This window comes from Bos indicus, chromosome 2, assembly GCF_029378745.1.
Source record: "Bos indicus isolate NIAB-ARS_2022 breed Sahiwal x Tharparkar chromosome 2, NIAB-ARS_B.indTharparkar_mat_pri_1.0, whole genome shotgun sequence".
NCBI classification, from domain to species: Eukaryota; Metazoa; Chordata; class Mammalia; order Artiodactyla; family Bovidae; genus Bos; species Bos indicus.
In genome coordinates, this window is record NC_091761.1 from 130671791 (window position 1) to 130694341 (window position 22551).

Genomic DNA, 22551 nt, shown 5'->3' on the forward strand with positions numbered 1-22551 from the left:
AAGGAGAATGTGGGTTTAGGTCAATACAGAGCAAGTATTTGGAACCGTCTACGGGACAGGCTGCCATGCAGGGTGATGAGCTCCCCGTCAGGATGGAGCTGATGTTCCCCTGTGTACAAAGCTGTGGGGTAATTCCTGCATGACCAGGGACACTGATCCAGACAGCCTCAAGGGCCCACCCTCATGGAGCCCCATCTGGTCCAGTGTGGCCCCACGTCGGGCGGGGGTAGCCACAGGGCTGCTCCGCCCAGCCTGAGCGCCTCCCTCCCCTTCCCCCCAGAACTGCCAGCACAACACAGAGGGACCGCAGTGCAACAAGTGCAAGGCGGGCTTCTTCGGGGATGCCACCAAGGCCACAGCCACTGCCTGCCGGCCCTGCCCTTGCCCGTACATCGACGCCTCCCGCAGGTCAGACCCGGCTCGGGAGGGGCAGGCGGGGCGGGAAGCGCGGACGGGGGACTGGGCCTGGGGCATCCTCTGGGCTGGGAGGTGGGAGACCTGGTTTCGGAGGCTCGCCTGGTGGATAAATACCCTTGGCCCCTCGACCTCTCCGGGCCTGCCTCCTGTTCCATGCAGCGGGCCCCTCATTCTTTCCAGTGCCGCGGCGAGGCTGCAGCTCTAGAGGAGGTGGGCCTCGGGACTGCCCTGGCTGGTGGTCCAGAGGTCCAGATTATGTGCTTCCTCTGCAGGGGGCCTGAGTGCAAACCCTGACTGGGGAACTGAGATCCCACATGCCTCACAGAGCGGCCAAAATAAATAAAATATCTTTAGAAAAAATTTTAAAAAGGGCAGATGGGCCTCGTGGCCTGCTGTGTCTCTGTGGACAGCTGTCACTCCCAGAGCGGTCTGTGAGCCCTGGCCCGGCCCCTCATTGCAGCCCTGCCCCACGTCCTGTCCGCCTCATCCCCACAGGTTCTCGGACACCTGCTTCCTGGACACGGATGGCCAAGCCACGTGTGACGCGTGTGCCCCAGGCTACACAGGCCGCCGCTGTGAGAGGTGAGCAAGAGCCGGTAGGGGCCCGGAGAAGCAGGCCATAGGGGGTGGGGGGTCTGGGAATGCCTCTGACCACCCTCTGTCTCCCCTAGCTGTGCCGCTGGCTACGAGGGCAACCCCATCCAGCCCAACGGGAAGTGCAGGCCCACCAGTGAGTATCGCACACACTGTCCCCGGCGCCTTCCCAGGCCTCCCGCCCCCAGGCCCAAGGCCCTGGTCCAGCACAAACTCCCTCTGGTCCTTGGGGAGCGCCCCACATCCCCCCATTCTGTCCAGATTATGTCCATCTTATTCCCACTTTCCCTGCCAACACCAACTTTGCGTCTCCAGACCAGCAGATCGTGCGCTGTGATGAGCGAGGCAGCACGGGATCCTCCGGGGAGGCCTGCCTCTGCAAGGTATGTGTGAGCTCCCGCCCCGACCCTGGGGGCCCTGGGTTCCGGCCCACAGCCAGGAGGAGGAGGAGGAAGGAGGCTGCATCCTCTCCCTGGCTCCTTGGCCAGTGGGTGGTGGCCTCCGCTGCAGGCCGATGGGTCTGGCTAGCTAGACATCCCCCTCCTCATGAAAAGTGGGCCAGCATCAGAAAGGAGCAACTGGTCAGGTCCATCCTTGTGTGACCACCGGACCTTTGCTCTGACCATGCTTTCATTCCACGTTGACACAATGCTGTAGCTATTAGCATCACTGATTCAGAAGTGAGGAGACGGGAGCTCAGAGGAGGGAAATGGTTTGCCTGAGAGCGGGAGCCTCAGGTGTCTGCAGAACAAAGAAGCAGACAGATTCGGAAATCAAGCTCTTTACTCCCATCTTCCGTCCCGGAGTGGATCAGCAAGCTGGTCACCGATGTCACCATGTCAATCATTTCCCATCCCTGAGCCTCGGTTTCCTTGCGTGAAGCATGGAAATAGCCCATTCCTCTCAAGGAACTTCAAGAAATTAAATGAGGTGCTGGTTGAATAGAAACTAGTGCAGTGCATTAAACAGTCCATTAATAGTAGCAGGAGTTATTTTAACCAGGATTTCCCAGGTGGCATAGCTGGTAAAGAATCCACCTGCCAGGCAGGAGACCCGGGTTCAGTCCCTGGGTTGGGAAGATCCCCTGGGAAAGGAAATGGCAACCCGCTCCAGCGTTCTTGCCTGGGAAATCCCATGGACACAGGAGCCTGGTTGGCTACTTACTGTCCATGGGGGTCACAAAAAAGTCAGACACGACTTTAGTGACTGAACAACAATTATTTGCACCACATTGCTATATTTCAAGTCTAAAACTTATTCGTGAGCTCCCTAGCAACCACAGAGAAAACAGGAAAACGACTGGGTGTATAGGCTCCATCATTTGGGAATTACTATTCACATGGCGGCCAGCCCTCGTAAGCGTGCTCTTTCCAGGGCCCCCTGGCCTTGGGTTCTGGTCTGGAATGTGGGTAGATTAGACCGGAAGCTGCAGGGAGCGCCCCCCACGCCCCCCACCTCCCGTGGGCCACCCTGCAGCTCCCAGCTCTGTCCCTCCAGAACAACGTGGTGGGGCGCCTGTGCAACGAGTGTGTGGCCGGCTCCTTCCACCTGAGCGCCCGCAACCCCGACGGCTGCCTCAAGTGCTTCTGCATGGGTGTCAGTCGCCAGTGCACCAGCTCCTCCTGGCGCCGTGCCCAGGTACCTAGGCGAGGAGTGGGGCTGGCCAGACGGGCAGGACTGCCAAGCCCAGGGATGGGTGGACCCAGGGCCAAGTGGCAGGCCACGGCCCTCATCCCGGCCTCTTCTCCCGCCTCTGCCAGGTGCTGGGGGCCTCCGAGGAGCCCACTCGGTTCACCCTGACCAACCCCACGGGCACCCACAACGCCAGCGAGGGCATCTCATCACCCTCGCCCGGGGAACTGGTCTTCTCCTCCTTCCACAGCCTGCCACCTGGGCCCTACTTCTGGAGCCTCCCTCCACACTTCCTGGGGGACAAGGTGGGCAGGGGCTGCCTGGGGCCTTTGAGGAAGAGGCTGCGGCCCGAGCAGCGGCAGGACCTCAGGGTGGGGGCCCCAGCTGAGTGTCTGTCCCCCTTGGGTCCCAGGTGACTTCCTATGGCGGAGAGCTGCGCTTTACGGTGACCCAGCGGCCCCAGCCTGGCTCCGCGCCCCTGCCTGGGCAGCCGCTGGTGGTCTTGCAGGGCAATAACATCGTCTTGGAGCACCACACCTCCCAGCAGCCCAGCTCTGGCCAGCCCAGCACCTTCACCGTGCCCTTCTGGGAGGTGAGCAGCACCGGTCCCAGGAGACCTCCAGGGGGCCTCCCTGCGCCCCTCACGCAGGGGTGTCCGGATGTCAGGGACTGCAGCCCATAAGCTCTTTCTTCGGCAGCAAGCGTGGCAGCGGCCTGACGGGCAGCCGGCCACAAGGGAGCACCTGCTGATGGCATTAGCGGACATCGACAGCCTCCTGATCCAGGCATCCCACACCCAGCGGCCAGCTGAGAGCAGGTGTCCGGGGCCAGGGCGGGAGGGCAGGAAGGGTCTGGGGGTGGCTCCAGGCTCAGAGGTGCAACGCGGGGCAGGTGGACTGCCAGCTCTAACTCTTTCCGGCTCTGCAGCCTTTTTGTGTCTCATTTTATCATCTGTGAAATGTAGATGGTAGGGCTTCCCAGGTGGCTCAGTGGTAAAGAGCCCGCCTGCCAATGCAGGAGACGCAGGTTCTATCCCTGGATCGGGAAGATCCCCTGGAGAAGGAAATGGCAACCTGCTCCAGTATTCTTGCCTGGGAAATCCCGGGGACAGAGGAGTCTGGCGGGCTACAGTTCACGGGGTCGCAAAATAGTAGAACACGACTTAGCGACTAAACAACAGCAACAAAAGGGAGATTATAGTAGTTCCTCTGCCACAGGGCTTGTCTTAGATGGAGTTCCCAAGGAGCAAAGCCAGAGATGGGGATTTGAGTCATTGGCAAGGAGAACCTGGGAGGAAGGGAGACAGGAGGAGGAAGTGGCCAGCAAGGGAGTGGTTTCCGGTAGAGACCAGCCTGGGTCTCGTTGCCACAGAGCCCTGCAGAGTCATCCTGCATGAGCCAGAGGGGCCTTTCTACCCTGGGCCGGCCTGTCATTGGTCCCCCTAAGGGAGTAGGTTGGTGGGACCTCTCCTGGTGAGGAAGGCTCATTCCCTGGAGAAAGTTGCGGGTATAAGCCCTTCGCCACAGTCCTGGCAGCTGCTGAGGGATGGACACCCAGGTAGAGAGAGTTGGGCGGGGCCCCAGTAGCATCGCGGCAGGGCTGCCAGGAGGATTAACGAGGTGATCACGTGCAGGACCCCGGGGATTGCGCACAGGTACTGCGTGAGTGCTCACTCACTCCGGGGTCTTGTCGCCCCCCAGGGTCTCCGGCATTAGCATGGACGTGGCCGTGCCTGAGGACACCGGCCAGGACCCTGCCCTGGAGGTGGAGCAGTGTGCCTGCCCGCCTGGGTACCGAGGTCCGTCCTGCCAGGTGAGCCCGGGCCCCACCCTCCTGTCCAGCCAGCCCCCTCCACGGTGGTGCTCTGGCTCCTCCTCCTTTAGCTCCCCCACCTCCCCAAGCCCACCCCGGCCATCCGGCGGTCCCGACCCAGAGCAGGCCTTGAGGAAGTCCCTCTGGCTGTGCCCAGGACTGTGACGCAGGCTACACACGCATGCCCAGCGGCCTCTACCTGGGCACCTGCGAACGCTGCAGCTGCCACGGCCACACCGAGGTCTGTGAGCCTGAGACAGGCGCCTGCCAGGTGAGCCCCCCTCTTTCCCTCCTACCCCAGGGGTCTGTGGCCTCCAGGGGCCCAGCCTCAGCCCCACGGTCTGCCTGCCCCAGGAATGTCAGCACCATACAGAGGGCCCCCGGTGTGAGCAGTGCCAGCCTGGGTACTACGGGGACGCCCAGCGTGGGACACCACACGACTGCCAGCCGTGCCCCTGCCACGGAGCGCCCGCTGCCGGCCAGTGCGTCCAGCCCCTTCCCGAAATGTCCAGTGCTCTGTCCCAGATTGCCTTCCTCCCAGGCCCTCCTGAGAGGCAGTGGTTAAACCCTGGCCTTACCACTTTCTCACTGTGTCACTTTGTATGAGGTACACTTCCCTCTCTACGCCTCAACTTCCTCACCTGTGAAATGGGGATAATGAAGCACCCCCCCACACACACACCTTGGCCCCTACTATGAGCCTGAGATGAAGCCACGGAACTCTTAGCACACACCCTGGCACATAGCTGGCTCTCAGGACGTGTTAATTCACGTGGACCCTCCTCCTCACCCTCCCGCCCTGGGCCTGAAGGAACAGCGGCTGACCTAACTGGAAATTCGCCCCCTACCTCCGCAGAGCCACCCACACTTGCTTTCTGGACACAGACGGCCACCCCACCTGTGATGCGTGTTCCCCAGGCCACAGCGGGCGTCACTGTGAGAGGTGAGGCGAGCGTGGGCAGGGTGGGGAGTTTGCACGAGGGGCTGCCCCCGGAAGTGGGCTGGGCCCAGCTCTCCTGCTCAGGAGGGCGCAGAAGCCCCCAACTCTGCCTCACACAGGCCCCAGGGGACAGTCAGCGCCGCCCCCCACCCCGAGAGCCTGAACGTTTCACCTGGCATTTGAGGCTCTCAGAGATCTAGACCTGCAGATCACCCCCACCTCCCAACACTCCCATCCCCAGTGAGGCCAAAGTCTTCCCAGAAACCCTTCATTCTTGCTGAAAGTCCTGGGTTCGAGGCCTGACCCTGCTGATCTCACTGGTTCCATGGCCTGTGGCCTGTCCCTGCCCCTCTTCTCCCCTCTACTTCTCCATCTGTGCAATGGGTGTTCGTCCAGCACTCAGGTCACGGAGTCCAGTACAGGGCCCCCAGCACAGCCCAGTGATTCTTCCCTCCCTTCACCCAGCACCTTCTCTCACCGCAGGTGTGCGCCAGGTTACTACGGCAACCCCAGCCAGGGCCAGCCCTGTCGAAGTGAGTAGGCTTGGGGAGGCTTTGGGGATCTGGCCACCCTGGGGATGGAGCTAGGACAGAGCCTTCGTTCTCCTTCAACATAGGAAATGTGACTTTGCCTCTCCGAACCTCGGCTTCTTTGCCTGTAAAATGGGGGTCGTAAAAGGCCCACCCACCCCGGAGGGCGTCTGTGAATGTGGCCAATGCCTGCACGTGGCGGGTGTTCAGAAGCAAACACTCGTTCCCTCGGGTGGAGCGTGATGGCCAGAGGGTGGTGGGAATGGGGATGCTTCATGGTGGGTTTGGGGTTCCAGCTGTAGCGGCTTCCCTCCACCTTAGGGAGCGGTGGCCAGTTGCCGGAGCAGATCGGTTGTGGCTGTGACCCCCAGGGCAGTGTCAGCAACCAGTGTGACCCTGCTGGCCAGTGCCAGTGCAAGGTCAGTCCCAACCCCTGCCCTCCACGAGGCCCCGAACCACGGCCAAACCGGTCACCGGGCCTTCCGTGCCGCCCAGCCTCCAGGGCTGTCCCTGTGGCCTGCCCGCCTGCCTCACGGGGTCCGTCCCTGCCCCACTGCTTGGGGCCTCGAGGTGTCAGGCAGCATCCAATGGGAGCTGGGGCCTCAGCCTGGGGGCAGCAGGGGCCCCCCTAGAACCCCCGGAAACGGCTGGGAAGACTGTCCTCAAAGGCTGCCAGCCGTGCAAGAGACCCATCCAGGCTCCCCGCCCGCCTTTCTGTCCGTCCTGCAGGCCCAGGTGGAAGGCCTCACCTGCAGCCAGTGCCGGCCCCACCACTTCCACCTGAGTGCCAGCAACCCCGACGGCTGCCTGCCCTGCTTCTGCATGGGTGTCACCCAGCAGTGTGCCAGCTCCTCCTACACTCGCCAGCTGGTAGGAGCCCGGACGCGCCCTTAGCCCGGGGGGGCCTGCTGCCTGCCTCTCCTGGCTCATCACTGGTGCTGATCCCTGTTCCCATGCCTCCATCACTGCCCACATAAGCGCAGGTCCCAGCCACCCCTGCCGCTCCCCGCCAGGCCCTCCCTACCGCCCCATTATTGCTCAGGTCAATCCCGATCCCAGCCTTCCCTCCTCCCCCCAGACATGGTCTCCATCCCCTCATGACTTCTGTCCCAGCCCCGATTTTACCAGCTCCCCCGTTCTCCACTCCAGGGTCCTCCGGTGCCCCTCCCCCACCCAGGGGCCTCCCCGGGGCCCAGACTGACCCCCCATCCTTTTTCTGCTGTGTCAGATCTCCACCCGCTTTGCCCCCGGGGACTTCCAAGGCTTTGCCCTGGTGAACCCGCAGCGGAACAGCCGCCTGACCGGAGGCTTCTCCGTGGAACCCGTGCCCGAGGGCACCCAGCTCTCTTTTGGCAACTTTGCCCACCTTGGCCACGAGTCCTTCTACTGGCAGCTCCCGGAGACGTACCAGGGAGACAAGGTGGGACGCGCCGCAGGGCCTGGCAGACCACCCTCCCTGATCGCCAGCTCTGAGCCAGGCCCTGGGCAGCAGGGATGCAGACACAAGCTGGCCTCAGAGCGGTGTGGGCCGGCAGGCAGGTGACGGCCACGTCGTGGCTGCTGCCTTTGGGGGTCAGACAGGCCTCAACCCAGCCCTGGGCTGCCTGGTGATAAACCTCAGCTCCAGGGCAGTTCGGAGGATGAGAGCTCGTTTCTGGCGCGTAGTAAGTGCTCGCCAGTTAACGATTATTACCTTTCGCACAATTAGTCAACCAGCAGGTCCTGGGCGAGGCCCTGGGAAACAAAAGGACGAATGAGACACGCTTTCAGTTTCATTCAATCGCTCCTGCGGAATTCGCCCTGTGCTTGGTGTTGGGTGTTCTTATTGTAGGTCGTGTTTTTTGAGTTCTTCTGTGCTGGCTGCGATTGTGAGCCCTTGTATCGGGCTGGCCAGAAAACTCATTTGGTTTTTCTGTAAAATGTTATGGAAAAATGTTTCGGCCAACCCAATACAGATCGTAAGTCACAACTTTGGAGCTAAGGACAACTGCTGCCCTTTTGCATTAATGAGGAAACTGGAGTGAGAGGTTAGGGAACTTGCCTGGGCTCCCACAGCCTGAAGATGGCAATGCTGGGATGCAAACCAGCTCAGAAAAAGTGAAAGTGAAAGTCGCTCAGTGGTGTCCGAGTCTGTGACCCCCATGGACTATACAGTCGGTGGAATTCTCCAGGCCAGAAAACTGGAGTGGGTAGCCTTTCCCTTCTCTAGGGGATCTTCCAAACCCAGGGATCGAAGCCAAGTCTCCCGCATTGCAGGCGGATTCTTTACCAGCTGAGCCACAAGGGAAGCCCAACCAGCTCAGAGGCCACCCTTAAATACTGCAGTAGTCACAGATGCTCACAGGCTTTGCTCCTCCGGAGTCATGGTCTAGTGCAGAGATGACGGGACAGTGGTGAGGGAGGTGCTGTGGGGCTCAGGTTCTTGGGGTGGACTCCTGGGTGGCCACCTAAATGGGTTCCGTGAGCAGTCCAGGCCACCTGGCCACACCCAGGGAAAGCGGGTCTTGGTTCAGGCATCGCCTGCTGGTTGAAGCCAGTGTTCAAACAGGTGTGTCCCCAAGCGCAGGGTCCTAGGAAAGTCAGGGACACTTAGGAGGGGGGTTCTGAGGCTGCTCTGTCCCTCCTCCTTGGACAGACTCACGGATGCCAGATTCCTCCCAGGACTGGCTTCCTTCTAGTCTCTTCTCCCTTCTCTTCCTTTCCTGGCCACAGTGTCTGCCTCCCTGCAGCTCCCAGACCTTGCTCTCTCTCTCTCTCTCTCTCCCCCCGCTCTCTCTCTAACGCCATCTCCTGGCATTTCCCTGTGCCCCACAGAGGGAGGCATATTTTGCTCGGATGCGACGGGCTCACCAGGTAGGCCTGTGATCTGAGTGGTGTGACCATGATGTGACCTGGGCATGGTGTGTTCTTGGATGCCCTCCGCCCCGCATGGGGAGACTCCTGGCACCCCAGACAATGTGGGCGCGCATGGGCCCAGGTGGTGCCCGATGGCCCACGGCCGGGGCAGGGCTGCACCCAAGCCCTGCGATGTCAGGAATTAGAGCCGGGAGGGTGCTTCACCTGCTGTGCGCTCGGGTCCTACCGCCAGCCGTCTGCGGCCAGAGTGCTGGCTGGTAGGCAGGGACACCAGCTGGAGGCTAAACCACGTGACAGTCCCTGGCCCACCAGGTTACCCCAGCACTGACCCCCAAGCAGTCTCTGTTAGCCCTCTGTGTGGACAGCCCTCCTGCAGCCTGGAGTGAACCTCTGTGTGCCAGCCTGCAGAGGGGTGCATGCTTCTTGCTCCCCAGCCTGGGTGGGCCTTCCTGGCCGCCATGTCCATGGGGAAAGGACGCTCCCCAGGGCTCTAGCTCTGGGGCTCTGGGTGGGGGCGGGGGGGTGGTCTTGAGCTGGCCTATGCCCTCTGCCCATCAGAACCGCACGTCCCTCTCAGAGGAGCAGTTGCGGGCAGCCATGACCACTGGGAGGATCCCGGGGCTCCCACAGGGCAAGGGCCAGGCACAGCGGCTCTCACAGGTAACTCAAGGCCCACCTGGGGACCAGCTGCGTCTAGGGCCCCGGGGAGGAACCCAGAGAGTAGAGTCCCAAGTAGAAGCCTGGGGCTGAGCCCCTGGCCTTCCCGAGTCACTTTCCCTCAGGCCGGGCCCCAGCCTGATGCCTGGACCACTGCAGTGTTCCTTGAGAGGCATTGCCGAGCTGCGAATGGCTTGGGGAGGTACCATGGCCTGCCTGGAGCGTGAGACCCGGGGAGCCATCTCCCCAGTACACGTGCCCCTGGGCCTGCCTCCGGCCCCTCTAGCCCGGGCTTGGGCAGAGCTGTCTGCCCCCTCTCTTGCCAGGTCACCACTGTCTGAGCTTCTCCCCGTAGCCTGGGCCTCTCCCAGTTGGCTGCACCAGGCTCGTGAGGAGCGAAAGGGCAGCAGAGACGGGAGGCGGAGCGTCAGGCGTCCACGCATGGGAACAGAGGCCATGGCAGTGGGCAGCAGGCGGGCCCGGGGCCCCCTGGGTGTTGGCAGGGCCTCACAGGGTCCTTTCTGGCCCCCTGCTCCTCTCCTCCATCCCCCTTCTCCTGGTCCCCCAGGTGGATGAGGCCCAAAGACGGATGGATGCTGAAATCTGGCAGCTCCTCTCCAGCTTTGCTGCCCACCCCCCGGCCCCTCCCCAGAGAATCTCGCCCCATCCCCAGCCTGCAGCTGCCCTGCAAGCAGCTCCGCCCTCCTCCCCCTTCTCCTCCTCCTCCTCCTCCGCCTTCTCTGCTTCTCTGTCCTCTGCAGTGGGCGCTCAGGTACGTGCCAAGTCACCCACCAAGGGACTCCTCCTCCAAGCCCCATGTTTTACTAGACTTCAGTTGTCGCTGAACCAGCGTCACAAATTCTGCCCTTTTCTGCACCCTACTTGGACAGATATTTATTCCAATTTATTTTTCTTTACACCAATCCTGTACCAGCTCATTTATGCTAGTTTTGCATTTTTAAATCCACACCAGAATAGCCACTAAATTTTAAAACGTTCTCTGGGGTGCCCCGTCAATCATCCTGGGGTCCACATGGGACGCAGTGCCAGATATGAGCAGATATCGACCCAAGCCGCGGCCGGTGAGAGCCGCGGGGTGTCCAGACCCAGACCGGTGGGGAGCAAGTTGTCCAGAGAGCAGGGCCAGGGCCTCGCTGCGGGGGCGGGGGCGGGGCCTCCCTCCAGGGTCTGTGCTCACCCCTGGGGGCCCACCTCTACCCTCTTGGCCCCCGGCCGGCTCCCTCCACTCTCACCACCTGCCCTTTTGTCCTAGCTCTCTCTCTCCTACAAAGGCTTCCCCCTGCTTCCTGAAAGCCTCTATTATTGGCAGCTGCCCAGAACCTTCCTGGGGAACAAGGTAACAGGGATTTGCAGAGGGGTGGATAGGGGTGTCGTCAGATCCTGAAATATCAGAGGGCTGCTTGTCAAGGCCTTTTATGACACAGCTGGGTAGACCAAATCCCAGAGCGGAGATCCACTCTCGGGTCCAAGCAGGGCTGAGGTTGGAGCCAGCGCAGCCCTTACCCTTCAGTGAGCCACAGGCCCCTCTCTGAACTGGGCGGTGAGACACGTCTCCTTTGGCCCGCCTTTGCCCTGTGCCCAGATCACTGGCCTAGCTCCTGGGCTGTATTTATTCACTCAGGAGCAGTAAGTACTTACCATGTGCTGCATTGTTGCTGTTGTTCAGTCGCTGGGTCGTGTCCGACCCTTTGCGACCCCATGGACTGCAGCGAACCAGGCTTCCCTGTCCTTCACCACCTCCCAGAGTTTGCTCAAACTCATGTCCATTGAGTCGGTGATGCCATCCAACCATCTCATCCTCTGTCGTCCCCTTCTCCTCCTGCCTTCAATCTTTCCCAGCATCAGGGTCTTTTCCAATGAGTCAGCTCTTCGCATCAGGTGGCCAAAGTAGTGGAGCTTCAGCTTCAGCATCAGTCCTTCCAATGAATATCCAGGACTGATTTCCTTTAGGACTGACCGGTTGGATCTCCTTGCTCTCCAAGGGTCTCTGTGTTGTATATGGGCTTCTCCTGTTGCAGAGTACAGGCTGTAGAGCACGGGCTCAGTAGTTGTGGTACACTGGCTCAGTTGCCCCAGGCATGTGGCATCTTTCCAGACCAGGGATCAAACCCATGCCCCCTGCGTGGGCAGGCAGACACTTAACCACTGGACCACCAGGGAAGTTCTAGCACGGCAAATACACATACAATACAAAATACAAATACACTTTGTATTTGTATTGTTCCAAAAATGATTTAGAGTGCCTTTTAAGAATACAGAAAATAGGCAATAACATTCAGAGAAGAGGACAAGACAGTTTGGTCCAGGGGGAAATGAAGATAGGAAAAAGCTACTGGAACCAGAGTGGAGCTAGTTCAGAGAGGACCCAGCTAGCACTGAGGCTGTGGGCTCAGCAGGCTCTGTGCTGGGTGCAGGGTTTTATGTGGCCTTTATTACTTAATCCTCATTCTACCTTTTAACATAGGTATTAATATTATTTTTATTCCCATTTCCATGGGAGGCAAAATTGGGCTCAGAGAAATTAAGTGATGTGTCCAAGGCTGTTCAAACAGTACTGCTAAGTCACTTCAGTCGTGTCCGACTCTGTGTGACCCCATAGACGGCAGCCCACCAGGCTGCCCCGTCCCTGGGATTCTCCAGGCAAGAACACTGGAGTGGGTTGCCGTTTCCTTCTCCAACGCATGAAAGTGAAAAGTGAAAGTGAAGTCGCTCAGTCGTGTCTGACTCAGCGACCCCATGGACTGCAGCCCACCTGGCTCCTCCGTCCATGGGATTTTCCAGGCAAGAGTACTGGAGTGGGGTGCCATCGCCTTCTCCAGTTCAAACAGTACAGCCGGACTCAAAGCCCCATATTAGGCCACAGAGTCTACTCCCTTAGCCACCCTGCTCTACAGCCTGTAGCTTGATCTTAGACATGGCGGTGAACTTGGTGGCATCCAAAGAAAACAGGAAACAAGCTATTTCATGGTTATCTGGTTATGCCCATAAATTCCTTCCCTCACCTTGAACTTGTGGAAAACGTCCTCGGGGCCTGTGTAGCCCGGGGCCTGGCATGTCGTCAGTAGGTGTTCATTAAATGCTCGCCAACTGAATGAACACAAATGAACAAATGGACTAGGCCTGATGCAGTGTGGCATTGATCTGAACATCTGCCCTGGAGGCAGAGAGAGAAAGGAAAGTCGTGTGGGGCAAAGCTGGGGTCTTGGCTGCTCACGTGGGAAGCCCCCAGCAGCAGACAGAAGGACTCTTCCAGTTGTGAGCAGTGGGAAGCAAGTCTAGTGGGCTTGTCTGCAACAAAGAATCTATCAGCTCATGCAGCTACAGAACCCAAGGGTATCTGCTATCAGGCATGGCTGGATCCAGGGACTCATTAGCACTTTATCTCACTTGGCGCCATCCTCTCGCTTCCCATCTGACTAGTCAGGGGAGTTTTTCTGTTCCAGCAGAGCGGACATGCCAGGTTCACGTGTTCATCGGTGGTGCAGCAGAGAAGGGAAGTGGTGGAATATGCAGATTGGCCAGGTCTGGCTCAGGTCGCCCCTGTAGAGGAGGAGCGGGCAGGCCCCTCAAACCACACAGCCTGCCTGTAGGATGTGGCTTCCTCTGGAGGAAACCAGGACTGCAGTTTGCAAAAACGGGGGACGTGGATTCTGAGCAAACAGAAGCCGCTGGCCCAGACAGCAGGAGTTCTAAGGGGCTGTCAGCCTCCCCTGCCACCTCTGCCTTGGCTGAGAACTTTCGAGCCTTTTGCAGCCTCCCGTGGTGCTCACGGTCATTACCCCTGTCTGCTTTATGAGAAATTCCATTATTGGAAGGGACTTAGAGCTTGTTTGCTGGGGTCAAGAGACTGTGGGAAAGGGGGAAACGACAAAACAGCATAGAGGCTTCTCAGGGGCACGCTGCCCCCGGTCTGAGACTGTGAGGGAACTGATGGGTGTCGAGTCAGCTCGGTGACCGTGGGGCTCTGGTTGGCTGGGGGGACAGCACAGGTGCAGAAAGGCCTTCCGAGGCTCCGCCCCCTCACCTGTCGGGTCACACAGATCCCAGAGGAGGGCAGAGTCAGCGTGCGACTGCGGGGCTTGCGTCTTGCAGGTGGCGGCCTATGGCGGGAAGCTGCGATACACCCTCTCCTACACGGCGGGGGCCCAGGGCAGCCCGCTCTCTGACCCCGACGTCCAGATCACGGTGAGCATGGGGCTTCAGCGCCAGGCGGGAAGAAGGGGGGCATGCTTGATGTTTCTGCCCTTTCAGTCAGCGCTCAGCTGGCCCGGCACCCACCCACTGCTTAGGGCCCCCACCGCACCCCATGTCTGGAACTACAGAGGCCGGGCCCAGCTCCAGGGCCTGTACCTGACTCCTTAGGGCACAGGAGCTTGGGAGATTGGGGAGATGGGAGGCTGGGACTGGGGGATCTACTGTCCCCAAGAGCCCCTCGGTTCCCCTCCAATCCTGCTGGTGTCTCCCCAGGGCAACAACATCATGTTGGTAGCCTCCCAGCCAGCGCTGCAGGGCCCGGAGAGGAAGAACTACGAGGTCGTTTTCCGAGAGGTGAGAGGCGCTCGGCCACACCGTGTCTGACCCTCCCCAGCCTGCTTTGGAGCCCGGCTTTGACACCAGCTTCCCCTGCCTCTTACTCCACCCCGGTCCTGAGCTCACTGTCCTCAGCCAGTGCCTGGGAGGCAGGGGTTGGGGGTGGGGGTGCTGCAAGGCCAACGCCTCACCTTCATCTGCTGTCTTCTCCCCCCACGCAGGAATTCTGGCGCCGGCCTGACGGGCAGCCAGCCACCCGCGAGCACCTCCTGATGGCGCTGGCTGACCTGGACGAGCTCCTGGTCCGAGCCACATTCTCCTCCATGCCATTGGCGGCCAGCATCAGCGGGGTCAGCCTTGAGGTCGCCCAGCCCGGCCCCTCCGAGGGACCCCGGGCCCTGGAGGTGGAGGAATGCCGCTGCCCCCCGGGCTACGTCGGCTCGTCCTGCCAGGTGAGCGTGGCCCGCCCAGCTGCCTCTGCACCAGCATAGCTGGGTCCGCAAGAGGTCAGCCGGGATTCCCACGGCCTGTGATCACCGTGGGCTTCCCAGGTGGCACTTGTGGTGAAGAGCCCGCCTGCCAGTGCAGGAGACGTGAGAGACCAAGGTTCGACCCCTGGGTCAGGAAGAGCCCCTAGAGGAGGACACAGCAACCCACTCCAGTATTCTTGCCTGGAAAACCCCACGGACAGAGGAACCTGGTGGGCTTATGGTCCATGGGGTCTCAAAGAGTCAGTCGTGACTGAAGTGACTTAGCAGGCATGCACACGGTCACCATCATGACTTTAATATGCTTGGCGACAGGGCATATGTTCTTCCCAACAGCTCTGAGAGAGGTGTAATTGCCCCCTTTTAACAGATTATTTTTAAAAAATGAGGCTCTGAAAGGTGTGTGACTTACCCAAGGGCACACAGCTACACCCTGCAGAGTTAAGACACAGCTTGCCCTCTCAGGGTGCTCGCCAGAGATACGGAGACAAACGGAGACACCCAAAGCAGAGCCTGGAGATGCCTCCGAGTGGTGAACAGCGTGGATGGGAGTAGGCTTCTAGGCAGGAGGACAAAATACACAGAAGTGTCAGAAAGAGGAATGTGTGAGGACAGAGCCTACGATGCAGAAGGGTCACCCCTGGAAAGCTGGGGCGGGGGGCGCTTCTTCAAACCTGGAGTAAGGCTCCCCCGGCAGGAACTACTGCCAAGCTGCAGAGGGAACGCCAGGGTTGGAACTGGGCCCCAGGAAACTTCTCTGCTCACTGCGACTGAGATGGCTGGGGCCAGGGAGAGACAGGCAGCTCGACTGGGAGGGAAGGGGGCTGGGGAGTGGAAGGGAGGACAGGCCGTTGGAGGGACTCCAAGAACATCTACAGGGCTCTGCTGGAGACTGAACGCGAGGGCAGGGCCTGCGCTGACTGCTCACCCCTGAATCCCCAGGCACAGAGCGGGCAACCACTTAACACTGGATGAGTGGGTGTGGAAGCGGGGAAGGGGGATCGCGGGAGGAGAGTGGGGAGGGCTGCGATGCCAGATGGGCACCAGGGAGGTCAAACAGCCAGCTCCCCAGCCCAACTCAGGAAGTCCTGGCGAGAAGCCCGTGTCTCTACAGCTTTGTATCTGTGCACGTTTGCCATGGCCACAGGAGCGTTCACATCCAAGGAGATGAGCTTCATGTCCCTTGAAGTTATGAAACAACACTTTTTTTTTTGGTGAAACAACATGTTTTGGAGAACTCCTGGAGAAGGCAGGATCCCTGGTGCACATTTTCCACAGTGAAACAAAACAGATTTATAAACATCCCTTTGAAATGGTCGGGGAGGGGAGGGCCTGGAGAGATTTCAAAGAAGCAGCAGAGCGAATAGAAATTCATTGTTCTCAGAACCCCTGATTAGTCACTTAGGATGTGTAAAAACCTCCTTGGTTACCTGGGTGCTGCCTCCTTCACTTATGGGGCAAAGGTAAACACAGTCATAAAAGTCTTCAAGGAGTCACCCCAACTCCAGGTCTTCTGAGCGCTCCTTTTTCCATGTAGGGCTTGTTTTTCAATAAAGATCCTGCTAGAAGAATTTTTAGGAACGAAGCCCTGGGGCCAGAGAAGGGTTCTGCATTGTTGTTCACTCACTCACTAAGTCGTGTCCAACTCTTTGTGACCCCATGGACTGCCTCACGCCAGGCCTCCCTGTCCTTCACCATCTCCCAGAGCCTGCTCAAACTCATGTGCATTGAGTCGGTGATGCCCTCCAACCATCTCATCCTCTGTTGCCCCCTTCTCCTCCTGCCTTCAATCTTTCCCAGCATCAAGGTCTTTTCCAATGAGTCAGTTTTTCGCATCAGGTGGCCAAAGTATGGGAGCTTCAGCTTCAGTCCTTCCAATGAACAGTTAGGATTAATTTCCTTTAGGATTAACTAGTTTGATCTCTTGGCTGTCCAAGGGACTCTCAAGAGTCCTCTCCATTAAGGATGAACTATTATTTCAGTATATCCATGACTGGGGATGCCAGACAGGATGGGGACAGACACTCCCAGCTCTCCAGAGCTCTCCAGAGCTGGGAGGAGAGGAGGGCCCCTGAGAGGGGATGCTGGGACGGGGAGCTGGGCCTGGACTCTGCCCTCCAAGAGCCAATGGGAGTCAAGATGACTGAGGAGAGGAGTTCTGGGTCTACCGGCTGCAGGTGGGACCACCTTGGAGATGGAGACCAACGCTCCCCTCTGTCCCCTAGGACTGTGCCCCGGGCTACACGCGCACCGGGAGTGGACTCTACCTCGGCCACTGTGAGCTGTGCGAATGCAATGGCCACTCAGACCTGTGCCACCCGGAGACCGGGGCCTGCTCAGTAAGATGCACGCAGGGCCAGGGCAGGGGGCTGCTTGGCTGGGGCTGGGTGGGGTGGGAGGGCTTTGGTGTGTTTAGACGGACGTCCAGGGGCAAAGTCACAGGGCGCATCCCATGGGGCAAAGTGCCTGGGCCAGCGGGTCTGAGGCACTGAGGGGTTGCAGACATGGCGGGGTGAACAGAGCCGGGAATTAGCGCCCTTCTTTATAAAGAAAGCTTTAGAGGATTCCCTGGTGGTCTACTTCAGCGGGCATGGGCTCAGTCACTGGCCAGGGGACTGAGATCCTACAAGCCACGTGGTACAGCCCCAAAAATCCAGAAAACAAGAGAAGGCTGGTTCCTGTTATTTCCTATCACCAGTGTGACACATGTTTTCTGTAGAAGAATCAGACTGTAGAGATAACTTAAAAACAAAGTTAAAATTCCCTGAAATCCTACCATCTGGAGGTAATCACTGTCAACATTAGACTGTGGAGTTCTTTTTTCTGGGCAAAGGTTTACACAGATTAATATACGTCTCGTTTTGCAAATAAGCCCAGGATCACTGTGTTTCATGATCAACTTTTTTTCACTTCTTGACATCTTTCAATATTTCAATATTTTTTATACCTGAGCTTTTCAGAGTGGTATATGTATAACCCTCCGGGATACGTGGTCAAGGACCAGGTGGTTGACAGAACCACCAACTAAATATCGAATGAGGATTATGCTACATTAATTTAAAAAAAATAGATCTCTTTGGAGGAAAACATAAAACGCACACGCATTTTTTATACAATTAAGTGCTTATTTCAAAACTCTGCCCCCATACAACACCCAAGTGGGTACTTTCCTGTGATATTACAGGTATTTAGATAGAAAAATGTAAGAAATGCAATCAATATCCTTTTTGATAGCTTTTTGGATGGAATTTCCTTTTTTAATTTTCTCAGTTCTTTTTTTCTTGGTGTGTTTCCAGCATTGTGCTTTTAAAAACACCGCTGAGATGAATGGAACATCCTGTAGTGAATTCATTGTGCCGCTCCCTGATTATTTCTTTAAGATAAGCTCGAATGTGGAATTTCCAGATCAAGGGATTACCAAATCCCTTGGAGGGAGTATGATTTGGGGTAAATTTTGCCAAATAGCAAGTGGCTGACATCCTTGCACCTTGCAGCAATGCCAGCACCACGCCGCCGGGGAGTTCTGTGAGCAGTGTGCCCCTGGCTACTATGGAGATGCCACGGCCGGAACGCCCGAGGACTGCCAGCCCTGCGCCTGCCCACTGACCAACCCAGAGAACATGTGGGTGCCCTTGCTCAAGGCCCGAGGGGGTAGAGGGCATTGCACTGACTCTTGGGGCGAAAGTGAGGGGACGAGGGGGTGGGTGTTCCAGAGCCTGAGCTTCGCCTCCTACCGCAGGTTCTCCCGCACCTGTGAAAGCCTGGGAGCTGGAGGGTACCGCTGCACGGCCTGTGAACCTGGCTACACTGGCCAGTACTGTGAGCAGTAAGTTTGCTACAGGAGGGATGCAGGGAGCGGGGCATGGGGTAAACTCCTAGCTGAGAGTCCTGGATGATGTTGCTCAGAAAGGTCCCTACCAGGATCGTGTCCCTCCCCTGTCCAAAACTCTGCCAAGATTCCCCGGTGCCCTTGGGACCAGCCCGAGCTCCTTAGGTAGTAGCCTTATCATTCACCAGGCTCATCCCACCTCTGACACCTAACTCTGTACTCTAGCTGGGTGTCCCTTGACTTCTTCATGTTCAGTTCTTTAGATGTGCTGTTTTTGCTCTTCATGGATCGTTCTCCATCCACATACCGACCCCCGCCCCCATCCTGGCTAACTCCTGTTTGACCTTCAAGGCTGAGCTTTATTCCATTGTTCAGCGCGTTTTTATTGAGACTCTACTGTATGCCGTGCAGTGTAGAAACGTGTTGGAAACAAAGTGATGAGCAAAACAGATTCAGTCCCAACCCTTATAGAGTCTACTGCCTGTAATGGGAGACAAGACAGTGGGTAATCCTGCAAATAAATAGTTGCAAATGGGGATAAATTCTTTGCTGACTACAGTCTGCTTCAAAGGAATAGAACAGCCCAGGAGTCTCGTCCTCTGGGAAGCATCCTGATTCTCAGGGCTGGACAAGTGCCCCTCTCCCACCATGCCACCCCAGCCCGCATGCATGTCCCTCACTCTCATATCTGTAATTCCTTAAGAGCAAGGATTTTATCATGTTTGCTGTTGTGCATCCATAACCTTGCTTAGTGTGTGTGTGTGTGTGTGTGTGTGTGTGTGTGTGTGTTAGTCACTCGGTCGTGTCCGACTCTTTGCGACCACATGGACATAAATGTTTGTTGAATGAATATTTCCCTGAATCCAACCTGCTGACCTTCTCCCCGCACCACCCCGCCGCCCTGCCCCAGTCAGCTTTCTCAGCTCACAGAGGCTCTGCGCTGGGGCCGTTTTGGTCTCTGAAAATCCTTCCTGAGCTCTGAGTCTCCTCACCCTGTAGTGGGCAGAGAGCTGGCTCCCCAAGTCCGCCAAGAGGCACTGGGTCCCCTGAGGCCTGACACAGCTTGTCCCTGTCCCTCCTTACAGGTGTGCCCCAGGATACGTGGGTAATCCCAATGTGCCAGGGGGCCGGTGCCTGCCGCAGGGTAAGTGGGACCATGGTCTTGGGTCAAAGGTGATGGCAAGGCAGGGGACCTGGGGAGACTGAGAGATACTAGGTCTGGGGAGCAGGGTGGGGACAGGGTGTGCCAGTCTTTGGGAGGGCAGGGGGATTTGAGACAGTGGTGCCTGCTGGGGACCTCCTGCCTGAGTGGCCTCCCCTGTCCCTCTCCCAGCAGACCAAGCCCCGCTGGTGGTGCAGGTCCATCCAACTCGGAGCGTAGTACCCCAAGGCGGCCCCCACTCCCTGCGGTGCCAGGTCAGCGGGAGCCCACCCCACTACTTCTACTGGTCTCGTGAAGATGGGCGGCCCTTGCCCAGCAGCACCCAGCAGCGACATCAAGGTACGCATGGCCCCAGGCCCCTCGGCCACCCTGGTGGAAGGGGAGACACAGGCCTGAGCCTACCCTACTGAGATCCTGTAGGGACCCACATGCAGGACTGGGTCGTAAAAGGTTGCATCTTCACTGATGAGCCCCCGCCCCCCGCCTTGCCACCAGGCTCAGAGCTGCACTTCCCCAGCGTCCAGCCCTCGGATGCTGGAGTCTACATTTGCACCTGTCGGAATCTCCATCATGCCAACACCAGCCGGGCAGAGCTGCTGGTCACTGGTGAGTTCCTCGTCCCCTAACCCCAGCACTGCCTGTCCTGGGCCAGGCTGCACACTGTAGACCTAAGCCGCTGGTGCATTCATCTGCCAGAGGGGGACAGTGGTTTCCTGGATGAGGACACTGGCCAGAAAGATGGGAAGAGATGATGGCGTCAAGATGGTAGAACTGATACCGGCAGAGCTGGCAGGACTTGATACCCAGAGAGAGAAAAGTCTAGGAAGATGCCCAAGGGTCTGGATTCCAGCAGCTGGGCACACAGGGCACCATTTACCAAGATGAGAGAGGCTCCAACAGCAGAGTTTCTTCATTCGGGCTGCCCCCAAAGCAGAGACTGAGACAAAGATTTGTGTGCATGTAGTTTATTTGGGAAATGAAATGAAAGCGAGAAGAGAAGGTACCCAGGAAAGCGCGTGTCATCACTGGGCACATTACCACCTAGAGCAGGTGTTGCTGAACACAGCTGGGGCAGCACCAGGGAACTCCAGAGTAAAGTCAGCTCCTTGGAGTCCCCCCACTGTGCCCCAGCGCCCACCCACTGCCGCAGGGCCAAGGGAGCTGGGGTATGCGTGCACCAGCTCCCGTCAGTCACTGACTGGGGCCTGTTCCAGGAGCACTGAGGCTGCTGCTTTCTGTCCCACCCTGTGGGCAGGCACAGTGACCTGAGGAAACCCTCCTGCAAAGAAACGCAGCTGCTGCAGAATTCAGGCAGGCGGGTGCAGAAGTGACCACGCCAGAGCGTGTGCACGGGATGCCGGCAACCCCTGCCACCAGCAGGTCCCAGGGAACCACAAGTGTGGTTTTAGCCCTGTTAAAAGTTTGAGATGTTTGGGGAAACACTGAAGTGTGTACATGAGGTGGGCATTTTGGAGCTGTGAATCTGGAGCTCAGGAAAGAGGCCCTGGCCAGAGAAATGAATTTGGGAACTGTGGGTACAGGGGTGGGGCAGGATGAAGTCTCCCAGGACAGAGCCCTGGCGAGCCCCAACCTGAGCTTGTCAGATAGAGGAGAAAGCAAGTGGGCACAGCCCGCAGACAGGAGGAGGCTGGGGGAGGGGGTGGCTGGAATCAGGGGGCAAACGGCTTCCTGGAGAGAGTAGCCCCCTCGCCAGAAGCTCCCAGGAGGTCAGCTCCAGGCAGAGAAATAACCCTCAGAGTTGATGCTTTGACAGGAGCGGTTTGCAGTGAAGAGAAGGGGGAGAAACTGGATTGGAGTGGGGCAGAGAATGGATGGGGGGGCAACCAGTGTAAATGACTGCTTCAAGAGTCTTGCCTTTGAACAGAGGGCAAGAAGTAGAGCAGGAGGTGGGCAGTGGGGGGGCGCATGTGGGGTCGGGGTCATTTTCAGATATGGGAAATTCTAGAACACATTTGTCTGTGGAGTGGGATGATCCCATGGGAAGGGAGCCAGGGAGGGCACGGCTGGGGGAGGGGGTCCTCGGGAGGGGCTCCAGCACTCAGGAAGGGGAGTGGAGGGTGGGCTGGAGGTGGGGAGAAGGCTCGCCCTTCAGGGACCAGGGAGGAGGGAGGTGGGGAGATTGGGGATCGTAGAAAATTCCTGACTAGTCATTTCACTTCTCTCCAGAAGTTGAGTTGAAGCCACAGAAGTGGAAGGAGGACTCTGGAGGGTGGAGAAGTTGGGAGGAGGTGTGAAATGGTTGTTTAAGAGGATAGAAACTCATACCAGACAGAGAGCCCCGCTGGGGTGAAGTGCGAATTGTTAAGAGCTCGTTTGTGGTCTATGATGATGAACCGGAGCCAAGGGGATCATGGTGTGATGTTCTCTGGCCACAGCCTGATGGGTGCTCGGTGCCTGCAGGGGAGAAGGGAGATGATGGGTTTGAGCCAGGAGGAGGGAGGGAGATGTCAGGGAGTGGAATGGAAGCTAAGCCAGACTGGGGGGATGGAGAGAGAGAGGGGGAAAGTGGACCCAGGACAGGGGCCTGGCCAGCACCCAGCTCCCCGGGGAAACTCCCACCCCCGCAGAGGCTCCCGGCAAGCCCATCACGGTCACAGTGGAGGAGCAACGTAGCCAGAGTGTGCGCCCCGGAGCCGACGTCACCTTCATCTGCACGGCCAAGAGCAAGGTGGGCGGGGCAGGGAGTGGGCACTGGCGAGGGTCCGTCTCCTGGGGTCTCTGAGCCCCACGCCCATCTCTCTGGCCTCCCCCACCTGCAGTCTCCGGCTTATACCCTGGTGTGGACCCGCCTGCATAATGGGAAACTGCCAAGCCGAGCCATGGATTTCAACGGTATCCTGACCATTCGCAACGTACAGCCCAGTGACGCGGGCACCTACGTGTGCACCGGCTCCAATATGTTCGCCATGGACCAGGGCACAGCCACGCTGCATGTACAAGGTACACCGTTCACGTCCACGCCTGACCCACCCGGCCCTGCCCCTTCCTCCACGCTCTCCAGGACCGAGGAGCGTCTCTCCATTCAGTTGACAGCTTCTGAACTGGAAGTACGGCAGGCCCTA

General features: G+C 58.5%; 1 protein-coding gene across 15 annotated transcripts in view; it reads left to right on the top strand.

Moving 5' to 3' along the window:
* HSPG2 (heparan sulfate proteoglycan 2) overlaps positions 1-22551 on the top strand; it is a 109792-nt gene that overhangs the window by 55549 nt on the left and 31692 nt on the right. For 8 of the 15 annotated variants that reach the window (XM_070777197.1, XM_070777204.1, XM_070777214.1 and 5 more), the window contains 31 exons: positions 281-408; positions 913-999; positions 1089-1147; positions 1327-1394; positions 2509-2649; positions 2772-2948; positions 3056-3235; positions 3342-3460; positions 4344-4455; positions 4613-4726; positions 4810-4937; positions 5312-5398; positions 5879-5928; positions 6247-6344; positions 6655-6795; positions 7154-7345; positions 8740-8778; positions 9340-9441; positions 10007-10210; positions 10712-10795; positions 13552-13644; positions 13927-14007; positions 14211-14441; positions 16703-16816; positions 17972-18099; positions 18217-18303; positions 19392-19450; positions 19640-19807; positions 19964-20074; positions 22057-22157; positions 22249-22429. In XM_070777197.1, the coding sequence (XP_070633298.1) occupies positions 281-408; positions 913-999; positions 1089-1147; positions 1327-1394; positions 2509-2649; positions 2772-2948; positions 3056-3235; positions 3342-3460; positions 4344-4455; positions 4613-4726; positions 4810-4937; positions 5312-5398; positions 5879-5928; positions 6247-6344; positions 6655-6795; positions 7154-7345; positions 8740-8778; positions 9340-9441; positions 10007-10210; positions 10712-10795; positions 13552-13644; positions 13927-14007; positions 14211-14441; positions 16703-16816; positions 17972-18099; positions 18217-18303; positions 19392-19450; positions 19640-19807; positions 19964-20074; positions 22057-22157; positions 22249-22429 (3664 nt within the window). The remainder of the gene's footprint in view (positions 1-280; positions 409-912; positions 1000-1088; positions 1148-1326; positions 1395-2508; positions 2650-2771; positions 2949-3055; positions 3236-3341; positions 3461-4343; positions 4456-4612; positions 4727-4809; positions 4938-5311; positions 5399-5878; positions 5929-6246; positions 6345-6654; positions 6796-7153; positions 7346-8739; positions 8779-9339; positions 9442-10006; positions 10211-10711; positions 10796-13551; positions 13645-13926; positions 14008-14210; positions 14442-16702; positions 16817-17971; positions 18100-18216; positions 18304-19391; positions 19451-19639; positions 19808-19963; positions 20075-22056; positions 22158-22248; positions 22430-22551) is intronic. The other 7 variants (XM_070777238.1, XM_070777247.1, XM_070777256.1 and 4 more) reach the window with 4 other exon arrangements.